The sequence below is a fragment of the Athene noctua genome, chromosome 27 (assembly GCF_965140245.1).
Source record: "Athene noctua chromosome 27, bAthNoc1.hap1.1, whole genome shotgun sequence".
Classification (NCBI taxonomy): Eukaryota; Metazoa; Chordata; class Aves; order Strigiformes; family Strigidae; genus Athene; species Athene noctua.
Window position 1 is genome coordinate 5,930,610 of NC_134063.1, and position 13,395 is coordinate 5,944,004.

Genomic DNA, 13,395 nt, shown 5'->3' on the forward strand with positions numbered 1-13,395 from the left:
GAACATAAGTGAGTAAGCAAAAGTAGGTTGCTATTACAGTCACATTATAAATTCCACATAGCCCAAGCTGTTTAGATGATGTTTGGCTCTGTTTTATGCAAAGTTTATAGTCATAAAGCAGGTTAATTTGCAAGCAGAGAACACATAGTTTTGTTGTTTATTTCCGTTCCTTGACTGCCCTTAATTCCTGAAGTACTCTGAGATGACTGAGGTTCCGAGTCTCTTCTGCACTTGCGAGTTCTCAGCAGTCGTGTACATTTGAGAAAAGGGCAGCAAGAACAGAAACTTGGGGGAAATCTGTTCTGGTGATGACGCTGCTGCTGCACCAAGCTCAGTCTCCAGCTGCTGTGCTGTGCAGACACACATCTCGTGCTGTAACGACAGAGGCAGCACCCCCTCGTAAGCAGGGCCTTTCATCTGAGCATTTAAATAGTTTGCAAAGGCTGAGGTGTAGTTATTGTAAGCCAGGCACCATCACAGCTCACGCTGCTGAGGCTCATACTCGAATCAGGCCCTCAACCCTACCCCATCCACGTGGGAAACCTCTGAGGGAACCACACCAAAACGGGACTTCACAACAATGTACCGACCCTGTGACAACTGCAGCCATTCTTTAATGGAAAAGTAACACAAAGCATTTAAAATAGTGCAAACTCTCTTATTGCAATTCAGGGTCTAGAAAAAGACCCTGCCTTGGTCTCCGAGCCGGTGCTCCTGGCCCCTTGAGCAAGAAATGTAAGACAAAAAGTGAGATCCGTTGTAAGCTGAAAATAGGAAAGAAGAATGTCTATTGACCAAGTATTTTTGAATTTAAAAAAAGCTTTATTCCAGCAGTTTATAACTCAGTATCTTGCAGAAATGGGTGAAAGCAAGCACCAGATAAAATTAGGGGAAGTTGCCAGGAAACGTACTGTCATGGCTTAGCGCGGCTCCAACGGGGAGATGATTACAAAAGGAGGGGGGGGGGAAAAAGGCACCAAATGCCCCATCCCACGGGAAAAAGACAAGCAGAAATTCGAAATGGCTACTTGGACTGGGCGCTCTGATAGTGAAAAGGGACTGGACCCTCGCCCTGAGCTCTGTCTAGTGAGTCGCTGGATTCATCCTGGAGGAGGAGGAGGAGGAGGGAATAAGCCCCCGCTTGGCCTCAGCCCCCCCCCCCCCTCCGGCAGCAGCTGTCCCACAACGCCCCGTCTCCGTTTTACTCGCTCAAACCTCCCGAGGCCAAAAAACCCTCCCCGAGGCACCGCTCCCTGCCCCCTCGCTACCTTCAGCGGGTTCTCGGTCAGGCCGGAGCTCGCAGGAGCCGCCCCGGCCGCCGTGTCCCGCGGCGGGCGGCCGCTCCCGGGCCCGGGGCCGTCCCCGGCAGGTGGATGCCGCCGTCCCGTCCCCTCCCGGCTCCGCGCCGCCTCTTGCCGCCGCCCCGCTCCCAGCTGACGGGGGCAGCCCCTTGTTTACTGGCCAGGGAGGCCGCCGCCAGCCCGGCCTGCGCTGGAAGGGGCCGCCGGAGCCGGGGCCGGGGCCGCCACCGCGGGGCAGGGAGGGGCCGGGCGCTATAAAGGGGGCCGCGGCGGGCGCCTTTCCTCCGGGTCTCTTACCGACGATGCGAAGCCGGGCCCGGCCCCCGCGCCCGCCCCGCGGCCTCTGATTCGCCCCCGCCGGGACGCGCCGAGCCGCGGCGGCTCCAGCGACGCGGGCATGGGACCGAGAGCGGCGGCGGCGGCGCTGGCCGTGGCCGTGGTGCTGGCGGCCTGGTGCGGCCGGAGCCGCGGGGAGAGTGAGTCGGGGCCGGGGGCGCGGCCTAGGCGGGCGGCGGGGCGCTGGCGCAGGTGGCGGGGCCCGGGCGGCGGCGGCGGCGGCGGCCCCGCGGCGGGAGGGGACGAGGCGGGCGGCGCGGGGCGGCCCCGCCGCGCTTTTACCCTTTGTACCTGTGAGGGGTGACGGGGGGGGCGGCCGCCGCGCCAGGCCGCACCGCGGGGCCTGCGGCGCCGGGAGCGGGGCCCGCAGCCCTCCCGCGGGGAGCGGCCCGGGTCACCTTCATCCCGGAGCTCGGCGTGTTCGGCCCCGAGCGCGGCAGAGCGGGCCGGCGGGGAAGGGCTCGGCGGCGGCCGAGATTGGAGCAGGGACGGAACCGCCACGGGCTGCAGCTGCCCCCGGTTCGCGTGAGGAGGGACCCGCCGCCGCGTCCTGACCCGCCGGGACTCTCGCTCCAGCGGGCGCGGGGCCGGGGAGGGGTCCCCGGGGATCAGGTGCGGGAAGGGCACGGCCCGAGCCCGCTCTCCTGGGCCGCCTTCAGCCCCGGCTCTAGTTCCAGCAGGGCCGAGGCAGGCGTGGGCCTGCGGGGTTTGTCTGTAACCGCGGGGTCACGTCGAGGGAGCGGTTCCAGTCCACGCGGGGGAAGCTCGGAACCGGTGGTTGAACGAGGTCCGGTAAAACCCAACACAGGGTGTGAAGGCGTTGTACTGCAGGTCACGAGCTTGTCAAATCCAGACTGACACGAGCTTAAGCCTTGCAAACTGTTTGGAGGGGTCGCGTCAGCTTGCTTCGGAAATTATTCTAGTTAGAGGTTTTATTTTTGGATGATGTTTACAGATGGTTTTTTAATGAAGGTATTTCTGTAAAGAGAGCTGCCTGCGTACGTAAATCACCTGTCCCACAGACAGCCCCATACCCCCGTCAGCTTTCCCTTCGCGGGAGACAGTAGCAGGTTCAAGTGCAGACACTGCAGCAGTGGGTGGTTTTGAGCTGTGTCTGCTGTGCAGAGAATAAAGCAGGATGGACCCTTCAGACAGCCCCTTTTTCCCAGCAATCGGACAAGTTACATATTTCAAAAAACAGCCCGGTTTCTTCCTCATCTGTGTTTTTACGTTAGAAGCCGGGAGAGAGACCAGTGGTACGGTTTTAACTTGGGCGGGTAAGTTCCAGCTGGCAAAGCGTGTCCAAACCTGCCCCTCGCCAGCACAGAAGGGGAAAAGGTAGTTGACATACAGAACTAATAATAAATACGTATACAACTTCGGTCCTAATTTGAAAACATCATTATTATTATCATTATTATCACTACAGTGAAGCTGCTTATTTATGTATTTTTCGGCTTTTTGGGTTGCAAGTGCATTTACAATCTTAACTCCCTAATCTTTGCTGCGTTGCCACGCGGTGGGAAACACGCTGGAGAATTCATGGATGGAGGAACAGCAGCAATGCACAAGATGTCAAAACACAGCCTGGGGTGGAATATTTTTATATCGTTCACGCAGCGCGAATACTTTGTAAAATATTTTTGCGGGTGATTTGTCCGATAAACGTCCCTAATTCAGGTTTTCAGCCACTTTGATGCTTTGATTCCGTTTTTTGAGCGGGATGAGGTCGCCCAGCGCTGCGGTGCAGATGGGGAGCAGCAGGGCTTGAAATGCTCATACAATAGTGGCACAAGCAAACAAGTTGTTCCCAGAGCAACGGAACTAATGAAGTCTGTTTTCTTGGAGATTCGTGTCCTGCCTTCTCTACAAACATGCCCCACGATAAGGCTGCTCTCCAGTGACAATATTCCCGCCATCTCTGAGCCAAACTGTTTTTCTTGTGCCTCGTATCTTTCTCTTCCCTTTAGTTCTTTTGGACAGTATCTGGTAAGAGGCTGGGCAGCAGGTAGCGTGTGTGGCTCAGTAGGCAAACTGGGTGAATGGTTTGAGTTCACATTTAAAGCGTCCTGTGGCTGGAGATGCTGAGTTTTTTCCTCCTTAACCCTTCCCCGGTTTTCATACATCTTTTAAGAATATGATGTGTGAGAACTCTCTTCCTCTTTTACATCTGACTGAAGTTAGTTGTGAGTTCAGAAGTTACCGAGAGGAGTAGAAGCAAGGGTTAAGGAAAAGAGACCTGACCTGCACATAAAATGAAGATACATATATCTTGTTTTGTGAAGAAAAACAGGTCTGTGTTTGGTTTGTGTGTGTTTTTTTTTTTTTTATCACTGTGTAAACATCATGCAACTTCTTGAAATAAATCTCACACATGACTCATGCACGTCAGTTCATCAGCTGTGGTATTTAGGGTGGGATTTACCTCACCTAGTTTTAGGCATCTACCAACTGAACAACTCTGGGCTCCTTTTGTGATTAGTAGAAAACTAATGGATACAGTCACTAGAGTTTAGAGTGTGCTTCCCCACTGTCTAAACTCTTCACCTAAATTTGGGCGCTGCACATGTACTTCGCTGCCTGCTGCTGAGAGAGTTAGAAATCTAGCTGAGATCTCTCTACCCAAATCATCAGGTGGGACAAACTGCACTTTGTATTTCTGCAGTAATAGCCTTTCAAAATAATTTGCTGCTTATATATTAATTCTGCCTCACGCAGATTTTTTTTTTGTTTGTGCTCGTAAACTCATTAAGAAACTGGTCCCTTGTTCCACCTCAACCCTGTGTTAATTTTTGGTGTTGAGAGACTCGGTCTAGAATGAAATTTTCCTCCCAAGAGTATCAAGTAGAAAGAGCAAGTGCAGCAGGGCAGGGCTGTATCAAAACTAGGCAACAACTGCATCTGCCAGCTCTCCCAGTGTGCCCTCTTGCTATTTTAAAGAGAGGCAGTACCCTAACTGTCTCTCCGAACAGTCTGTGAAACCCATAAGCTTTCTGGAGGTCAATTTTGGGGTGACTGTCTTGCGGAATAGAAATTATGTTGATATTGGCGACGTGTAAAACCTGTTCCTGCTCCCTTTGAAGTGTCGAGGTCTGTTAGTATCAGCCTCTGTCCGTTACCCCGAGTGATCTCCCGTGGCCCTGGGATGCCGTCGCCTCGCTGCCTTTTATCTGCACGCAGGAGGCACGGCAGTACGCGTCCTCTTTTCTGTTTATGTTTTGAACTAATGAGGAGAGCGTGATGATACAGCAAGCCAGGCTTTATAGGCCGACTGTGAGGTTACAGGTGCCTTTGGCACTCAGGAAAGCGACCCCCGGGAGAGATTTGCCCGCGGTTGGGCAGCGCTGCCCGGAGCAGTGAGAGGGAACAGGCAGCTGAGATGTTCTCGGAGGGGGCTGGAGGTTTAGGGACAGGCTCACTTTTGAATCCGTGTCTCAGTTTGCGTCATTGCTCAAGCTCTGTATGGCTGAGGTGGAAAAGTGAAGTTTAAAAATTAATACTTCACAATTAGATTTTTTTTTAATGTTTATTAAACTATTGCTCCAGTAGGCTAGAAGCTGTCTTACAGCTTCTACTAACCTGTCACTTAACAGGCTGTTTTCCTCTCTCAGCAATTATCCAAGAAACCCCCCAAAGCCCTTTTTCCAGTTTCCTAATAACACTTCTAAAAGTGAGACTTGCATAGAATCGCAAAGCTTTTGACTTGGCCAAAGTGAGTGTAATTTTTCTTAAATAATTCGCTTATTCAATCACACAGCGAACACTGTGAAAATGCAGGATTAACTAATATCTTAAATGGTTTGTGATCCTTCTGTGCAGTGCTGCATTATTCTGGTCTTTCTTGACGGTTAAAGGGCCAGAGCTCTGAATCATTAAGGTTTGATATCCACATGGTTTACTATAAACAAGGCTTAAGTTCCAGCTCTTCCCCTGGTTAGACTCAGTCTTGAAAACTAACCTCTGACATCAGATCTAGTTTCTTCATTCAGTCCTTCAAGGTTGTTACCAAACTAGTTTGCTCAAGAGGCTTTAGCATCTTGGGGAGTTTTTTGTTTGTTTGTTTTTAAAAAGAAAGCCTTGCAACTTTTTTTTTTTTTTTTTTTTTTTTTTTCTTGGGGGTCTGATGAAACGTGTCTATAATGATGTTTTGGGGTTTTTTTGAGTTAATTTGAATGGCTTGGTAACAAGGGCTGGAGGAGTGTTTCCTCTCTGGCAGCACAATGCTGTGCTGCTGGACATGGAGCTGAAATTTGGGAATTTATGTTTAGTAGAGATTTTGCCAGTAGTTTGACCAGCGATAGCTTTGGGCCTACTGCTGGAGAATCAATCTGAGATTTTTATATTTTCCTGAAAGCTGATTTATGTGTGTTTTTGAGACCAGGTTGTCTGCGTTATAATTGACTGCTCAACTTTGCTCTCCTTCTGGGATCAAACCTGCCTAGCCTTCATACTGAATTGTTGATGAATTCCCCTGCCCCTGCAGAAGAAATACTATCAAGAGAAGTTGTGGAAAACCACTTAATGCTTTGCTTAAAACTGCTTCTTGTTGTCTTGGTAACAATAAATTTATGGGGTGACTTAAGCAGCTTCTGCATGAACAGAAGATACAAACTGCCGAACAGAACTCAAAGGCATGAAAAGATTGAGACCGCTCCAACAAAAAAAAAAGCCTATTTTCTTTCAGATATTCTTAACTCCTTATTCTTCTCCTTGATCCTTGAGGGGGTTAAAAAAAGGAGCTCAGATACTGTGGTGGTATTCATCACTTAAAAAACTAAAAAGTAGAACGTGAAAAATAATCTGAAGTGTGATTTTCTCTAACTGTGGAAAAATCTGTGTAAACACTTTTAATCTTTGTACATTTACAATTAGATTAGCCTTTTATTCAGTTGCTTATTTTAGAAAAAAAAAAAACAACAAGCAAACAACCTAATTTGCTTTCAATTTCTCCCGAGTCTCTGTACCAGGCGAACGTTGGCATCTGCCATTGCCTTCCGTGGAGTCCTTGTGCAGGAGCCCCCAGCACTGGGACCCCTTAAGCCCAGCAGACAGTGTGCCAGTTTCTTACGTTGCTGTTGCTCAGCTTTGAAAGCAGCAGAGTTTGAATAACACGGGTCACATCCCGATTTGCCAGGACGTGTAGAACCTCCTGTTTGGTCTGTGCTGGCAGCACTAATGACAAATAATGCATTCTGTGTGAGAGCTGGGGAAAAATACAAAATTATTTCTAAAATGCAAACAGCTGATGGATTGTGGATGTGTACTTCCAGCTCTGGTAGATTTATAAGGATTATTTAATACTTCAGGATGCTTTGCTGTTTACTCCCAGGCTTCACTTGCCTCGTTTTAGCTGTGCTCTTGGAGCAGGGGGAGCTCTGTGGGTTAAGGGGTTGTCTGGGGGCCAGTTTATGGCCAAGTTCTAGTGACTTACCTAATTCTAGTCCAAATGATGAAAGACTCAGGTAATTAGGCTTAGTGTACAGATGCATTTTGGGGCCTTAAGCCACAATGAAAGCCTAGAGCTTTTACTCTCAAAAGTAATTCTTAGTCTGTAGAGTCGAGCTGTATTTTTTGACCTTTCCTTGAGGTCAGCTGTGCACAGTCAGATTACTCCAGGTCGTGCTTTATCCTGTGATACGGCTGCTGGTCGAGGGTACCACCTTACCTTGCTGTGCTTGGCCTGTGTGCTCAGCAAGCAGTAAATAAGCAGGATGTTGGATTTTGCATTTATCAGGTAACTTTAGCTGCTCTGATGCCTTGTACATTGAATTTCAGTTTTATTTGCCCTTCTGTTGTTTCTCCTTTCATGAAGAAACCACTGGCCTGCCCTGTCACACACTTGCTTTCTTGGAAATACCTATCTTAATTATTTAACACTAAATATTTAGAGTATTTAAACTGAATCTGTGGCTCTCCCAGTTCTTTTAGCACGCTTGGGATGTGCAGCAAGACAGCTTTCTGGCTTGCTTCCAGGTTGGCTGCAGTTTTTCGTGGGGCAAAGAGGTTGCTGCTGGTTGGTCATCAGATTTCCTTTCCCACTTTTAAAAAGTACATCCTTGATCTTTGAGGCACTGTGTGCATTAGCTTTTTCTTCCAGAAAACAATTTATGAAACGACTTGGATATAGTGCCAAAAAATCCCATTGGGCAATAACATTGCTTCAAATCCTATATTAGTGTTGCCAGATTTTTTTATTTTTTTTTATTGCAGTGAAGCAAATTTTTGAATAATCATTAAGACGTTTGCATAGAATTTATTTTTAACCCACACAGCAGTGGTCTGTGTAAAACCATGAGGAGTCAGACAATTGTACCTATTAAACATCTGTCTCCACATCAGTTTTGTAAGGCCTGATTATTTCTGGGTGACGCTCTGGCATGGTCATTTTATAGTCCGTGAGCTTTACATACAGTGACAAAAATTTGAGTAAAGATCCTGTGCTTTTAATTCTTGGGGGGAGGCGGCTGTCTCAGCTGTAGACGAAAGAGAGACTCCCTGAAGTGGGTGCAGTCTTAAAAAAAATAATTATTAAAAAATAATCCCCCTGAACAGGACAGAGGAAGGGTTGTTTTGCAGCCTTGCCTTTCCACAGGCTTCCCCCCTGAACATCAAGGTCCAGCTGTATATTTCTATGCAGTTTGCTTTGAAAAGTTGATCACCAGGACTTCTGTTGTGCTGCTCAGGCATGCTGCATCCATTTCCTTCTTGACTTCCTACCTGTGCTTAGGGTTTAAAAAAATACCTCCCTATTGAAACATTTTGTTTTCCATCTTTTCCTTTTGCTGGTGCCTGGATTCATGTTAGTCTGTTTATCATCTAATTTATGCTTCGTGTAATTGTTCACTTTTCCAAGTCTTTGCGTTACTGATTCTACTAAATAAACCATCCAGATAGTCAAGGCAGGGAGATTTGCGACCTTGAGCAAATAATAACAAAAAAAGCCCAAACACCTGATCTGAAAAGAACGCTTAGGGCAAAAATTACTAATGTAGTAAATTACTCCTGTCAGCAAAGTCCGGGCAAGAGTGTGGGCTGTATTCCTGCACATGTCCAGGTTTTTCTGCCCTCTTCTGAAGCACTACCATTTCCTAGCCATTATTCTTTTCCTATCTTCCCCTCCCCGCAACCATTCTAAATTACTTCCTCCAATCCACTGGCATTAATTGCACAATCTGAGATGAGGTAGGTGTGCCGCTGGCAACTATCTAAAGAAAACAGACTCTGTGGCATAGACATCTCTTACTTTTGTAAACGCCAAATGACGTCTAAGAACTGGTGTTACAACTGCCGTCGTGATAGAGGCAACATCCAGAAAGTCAAGATGGCAGAAAAAAATGATGAAATACCCCTTCGGTCTTATTTTGTAATCCTATACCAGGGAATGTTCCCCACAGTATATTTCTTAACACTTGAAGCAGGCTTTGCTGCAAAGGACCTAGTGGTGAATTCTGAGTGTAGCTATGTATTACAGTGCAGTTGGACAAAACTGTGTATTTAGAAAACAAAAACAATTACCTTTTCATAAATAAATAACTAACATTGTCCTTTGCCTTCCAGTCTGCAGAAGCATGGACATTCGCAACAATCTGACCCGGCTGAACATGCTTGAGAACTGCACTGTGATCGAGGGCCACTTGCAAATCTTGCTGATGTTTAAAACCAAGCCTGAAGATTTCCGTGAGCTCAGCTTTCCTAAACTGACTATGATTACAGACTACTTGCTTCTTTTTCGTGTGTATGGCCTGGAGAGTTTAAAGGGACTTTTCCCCAACCTCACTGTGATTCGAGGAACTCATCTGTTTTTTAACTACGCGCTGGTCATTTTTGAGATGGTTCACCTGAAGGAGATTGGCCTCTACAACCTGATGAACATTACTCGAGGCGCTGTGCGGATTGAGAAGAACAATGAATTATGTTACTTGTCCACCATCGACTGGTCAAGGATTTTAGATTCTGTAGAAGATAATTACATCGTGGCCAACAAGGATGACAAAGAAGAGTGTGGAGATGTGTGCCCAGGAACTGTGAAAGGGAAGAGCAACTGTCCACCTACTGTGATAAATGGGATTTTCATTGAACGCTGCTGGACCCACGATCGCTGTCAGAGAGGTGAGTGGGGAGTGATACACGTCAGCTGTGGGTTTGCTGTCAATTTTTAACCCGTCAGATCTATTGGAGGGCTAATAGGTGCCTGTTAACCAGCTGTCTTTAAGCACAGCTTCCTAAAAGCAAGGCTCAAAATTAACATTAGTCAGGTGAAGAGAGGACCTGTGGGATGGGGCTGTTTTAGCAGTTCTTTCACCTGTGTAAATAATGTATCCAAGAATGTTGTGTTTTGGTTTCTTTGGAAAGTTAGGGACTGCCTAGAGCTCACGAGTTTAGCGAGCTGTGAGTGTATCTGGTATCTTCTATAATATTCAAAGGGGTATTATTATCTCTGGTGAGGTTTGGTTAGGGGATTGAAAGTCCAGATTGACTGCAAGGCTGCAGCAGGCAAGAAACAGAACAGGGGAAAAAAAGTCTTACGTAATAAATTCAACTCTGTAAAGGTGCAATTACGTTTTTACTGAAACATTACTGCTGTAAGAAAGTGTAAGGTCTGTGGATGAGTGAGCAACGTTTGCGAAGAGCAAGAAGCTGGAAGCCAAGTCAGACCTGAAGGGAAAAGGAGGAGGAGAAGAGAGGACCTGGGTGGGGTTTGCCCGGAGCATGAGTCCTGGTGAGGATGAAATAACTGGGCTTTGAGCCTGGGGTTTGGTTCAGGGGAGAAGCTCTGTTCGTAAATTTAGCTGCTGTTGCAACCCCTGAACTCCAGTTCTTAAACTGTATTAGCGTTGCTTTTTAATTTTGTACAGATTTGGTTTTGTCCAAACTTGGAACTGACCTTAAGTTCAGTTTTAATTATGTATTTACTTTGATTTATGTTAAATCTGACTGACGGGGAGCAAAGTGAATTGAGGTAAAACTGACACGTTTTAGAGTCGTCTGTCTTTTCTGGAGGTGGTGCATCCAAATGAAGCAGTGTGTCCTAAGACGAAATTAGGAAACTTGCGGGCTGGAGAGAATTTCTTGCCAAGCTTTAAAGGGCAACTCAGAGTGCTAAGTGCCAAATTTGAGGAGGAATTCCTACCAGTATGAATAAACTAATGAAATTAATGTGGTTTCCCCACTGCTACTCCTCACCCCCAAATCGTCTAGCTTCCTTTTAAAGAAGGTGGTTGGGTTTGTCACCAGAATAGCAGGGTATGAGCAAGAAGATGCAAACGTTCGTGTGTGTTGCTTTTTTAAGACGAAAAATAAGGTTATAAGGCATTTTAGTTTGTAAACTCTTCTGATATATGGTTCGGCAGCACTGAAACCTGGCTCTTTATACATTTGTGTTTTGTGTTTTCCGCTATTTCATAAGGTTAAAGATCTAACTGAAACTTTGTCAGTGGCTAGACCCTTCATCATGTCCCTGGTTCCTGTGAATTTTCTGGGGCTGTGCTACAGCAGGCTGGAATGCATGGTTTCTCTCCTTTATGTGCCTGCCTATTTCCATGAAACCTGTAGGATTATAATATTTTTACCACTGGGGCAGAAATCTCAGCTCCTGAGCCTCTCATACAAATCCAGTTAAATTTACTGGAGGGCACCCGTGCGGTATCACACCCTCCCTTACCTTAGCTACCTAAGGAAGCCAAGCTTTTAAGTCCATTTGACTTGAAATTGAAATTTGAATTTGAAAATGATTTCTAGAGTAATTATAGATGCTCCCATCTGGTTTTCTGTGTTCCTTGTAGAAGATTTGGAGAAGCAATGCTCCTACATATTTTGGCTGTAATTGATACGCATTTTCAAAACACTTAACAAGCCACGCTTATCTTTGTTTCGAATGTTAAGATTTGTACTTTTACCGATAGCTGGTGTTCTCAACAAGCTGCTCTCCGTATTATATTGTGCCTTGTGACACCTGCCTGTATGCCTCTCGAGTTAATTGTACCAGCTTGAGTAGTCTTTTAGATTCTTTTAGACTTTTTTCAGCAGTCTTTAGGCTTTCAACACAGATGCACGCTAGTAACTGTGGTAGAGATTAAGTGACATTTATTTAGTGAACCTGTTCATCTCTGTTTGCTCTGTTCTCTGTTCTTGTGCCAGCCATAACGTATCCTTAGCATGTGTAATTGTTTTGTCAAGATTATTAAGCGCTTGTGCGAACTGTACTTTGGTTTTCCTTAGCCTGAAGAGCCTCACAGCAACTCCCAGAACCGAGGGCATGAATGTCATGAAATCTTTCCCTCTGCATTTTTGCAGCTTATCTGGGAATCTTCAGCAGCTAATTCTGTGCTGAAGTTTCCCATCTCTTTTGATTTTTAAGTGTATTCTCCTCTTTTCCATTTGCTCTTTGGCTTTTAACCAGTGCTGGAATGAAATGTAGGAATTTCAGTCTTAATTTTCCTGGGGGAGTTTTGGTTTTCTGTGTTATTTGTTTTTAACGCAGGTTATTTGTACCCCTAGTTTGTTTTAGAGCACTTGGTGTAGAATCTCCTGTTTGCTATTTTTTGGTTTGCATCTCTGGCTGGGAAGTTGTTGCTGTCTAATCTGATAGTGCTCCTGCCCTGGGACTGTGGGCCAGGATATTTTGTTTGCTGTTTTGTCTACCAGAAAAAAAAAATCCTTAAAGAATATGTAAATAATGATTGTTTTGATGTTACAGAGTGTGTGTTAATTGACAGAGACAAGTCCCAAGCTGTCAAGCTTTTCCAGCCCGCTAAGCTTTGAGTCTTGCTGGAGAAAACAGGAGAGGGGCAAGAATTTTGGGAAAGCACATGTGGGAAGGCTGAAAGATGTCACAGAAAGGTCTCGTGTGAGTGGGAAGGGAGATGGTCACAGTTGGGGTTGGTGTGGGGTCCCTGGGTGTCCCCCATCTCTTAAACACCAGCCCCTGAGCTTCCCCTGCCTGCTTCCTTGCAATGGTTTCCTTCACGTTATCCCTGCCACGTCTCCTATTGATCGTACATCTTTGATATTTCTTTATTTTAATCAGCACAGATATCCCAGTTAACTCCCAAACTTTCAGTTATAAGCATATAATTATCTCCGAGGCACACATCCAAGTCTCTGAATCATCCTTGCAGCTATAACTCCAGCCCAGAAATTTTTTCAGTTGGTGATAACATGTTCAAGACAACAAAGTAAAAGATCTTTTTACAGACGTTAGAGCTAAGGTTGTGGATGAAACCAGTTGGGCGGAACTGAAATGATTTGGGGGCAACTGCACGCTTTGAAAAAACAGTTGCAATGTTGAGGAATCTGTGCCTTGAGTGCAAAGATGTGTAGGTGGATATAGCATGGATTGAGATTGGTCGGGATGTGTTTCCTGAAAGTTTTCTTGTCTTTTTTCTAAATTACTTGTGTTGGTGTGAAAAGCAAGTCGGTTCAGTTAAGGCCAACTCATGTTATATTTTGGGTAGGAAGTGAGGGAAATATGTAGTCTGTTTGGAATTTGGGTCTAGCCTTATGCTGCTTATGGCAGCCAACTGCTGTTCCTGTTCTGGAGGTTTTGTACCTTTTCAGCTCACATTTTTATAAGGCTTTTTTATTTATTTTTTTTTCACATACATACTTATTTTTATTGCCGTAAAAACGTAGTTCTTGCTTCGGTGCAGCGTGTTCATGCAGAGAGTGTCTTTGTTGAAGAATGCAGACAACAAAAATGCTGGAAATGCCACGTCCTAGACCTCAGTCTAGATCTGCCAAACATGATTTTCATATTTTG

The 13,395-nt window shown here is 46.0% G+C and overlaps 1 protein-coding gene across 1 annotated transcript in view; it reads left to right on the plus strand.

The window, feature by feature from the left end:
* The first annotated feature begins 1,666 nt into the window (after positions 1 to 1,666).
* INSR (insulin receptor) overlaps positions 1,667 to 13,395 on the plus strand; it is a 56,375-nt gene continuing 44,646 nt past the window's right edge. Inside the window, exons 1-2 of the mRNA XM_074927988.1 lie at positions 1,667 to 1,777; positions 9,195 to 9,746. Coding sequence (XP_074784089.1) covers positions 1,699 to 1,777; positions 9,195 to 9,746 — 631 coding nt within the window. The 5' untranslated portion in view covers positions 1,667 to 1,698. The remainder of the gene's footprint in view (positions 1,778 to 9,194; positions 9,747 to 13,395) is intronic.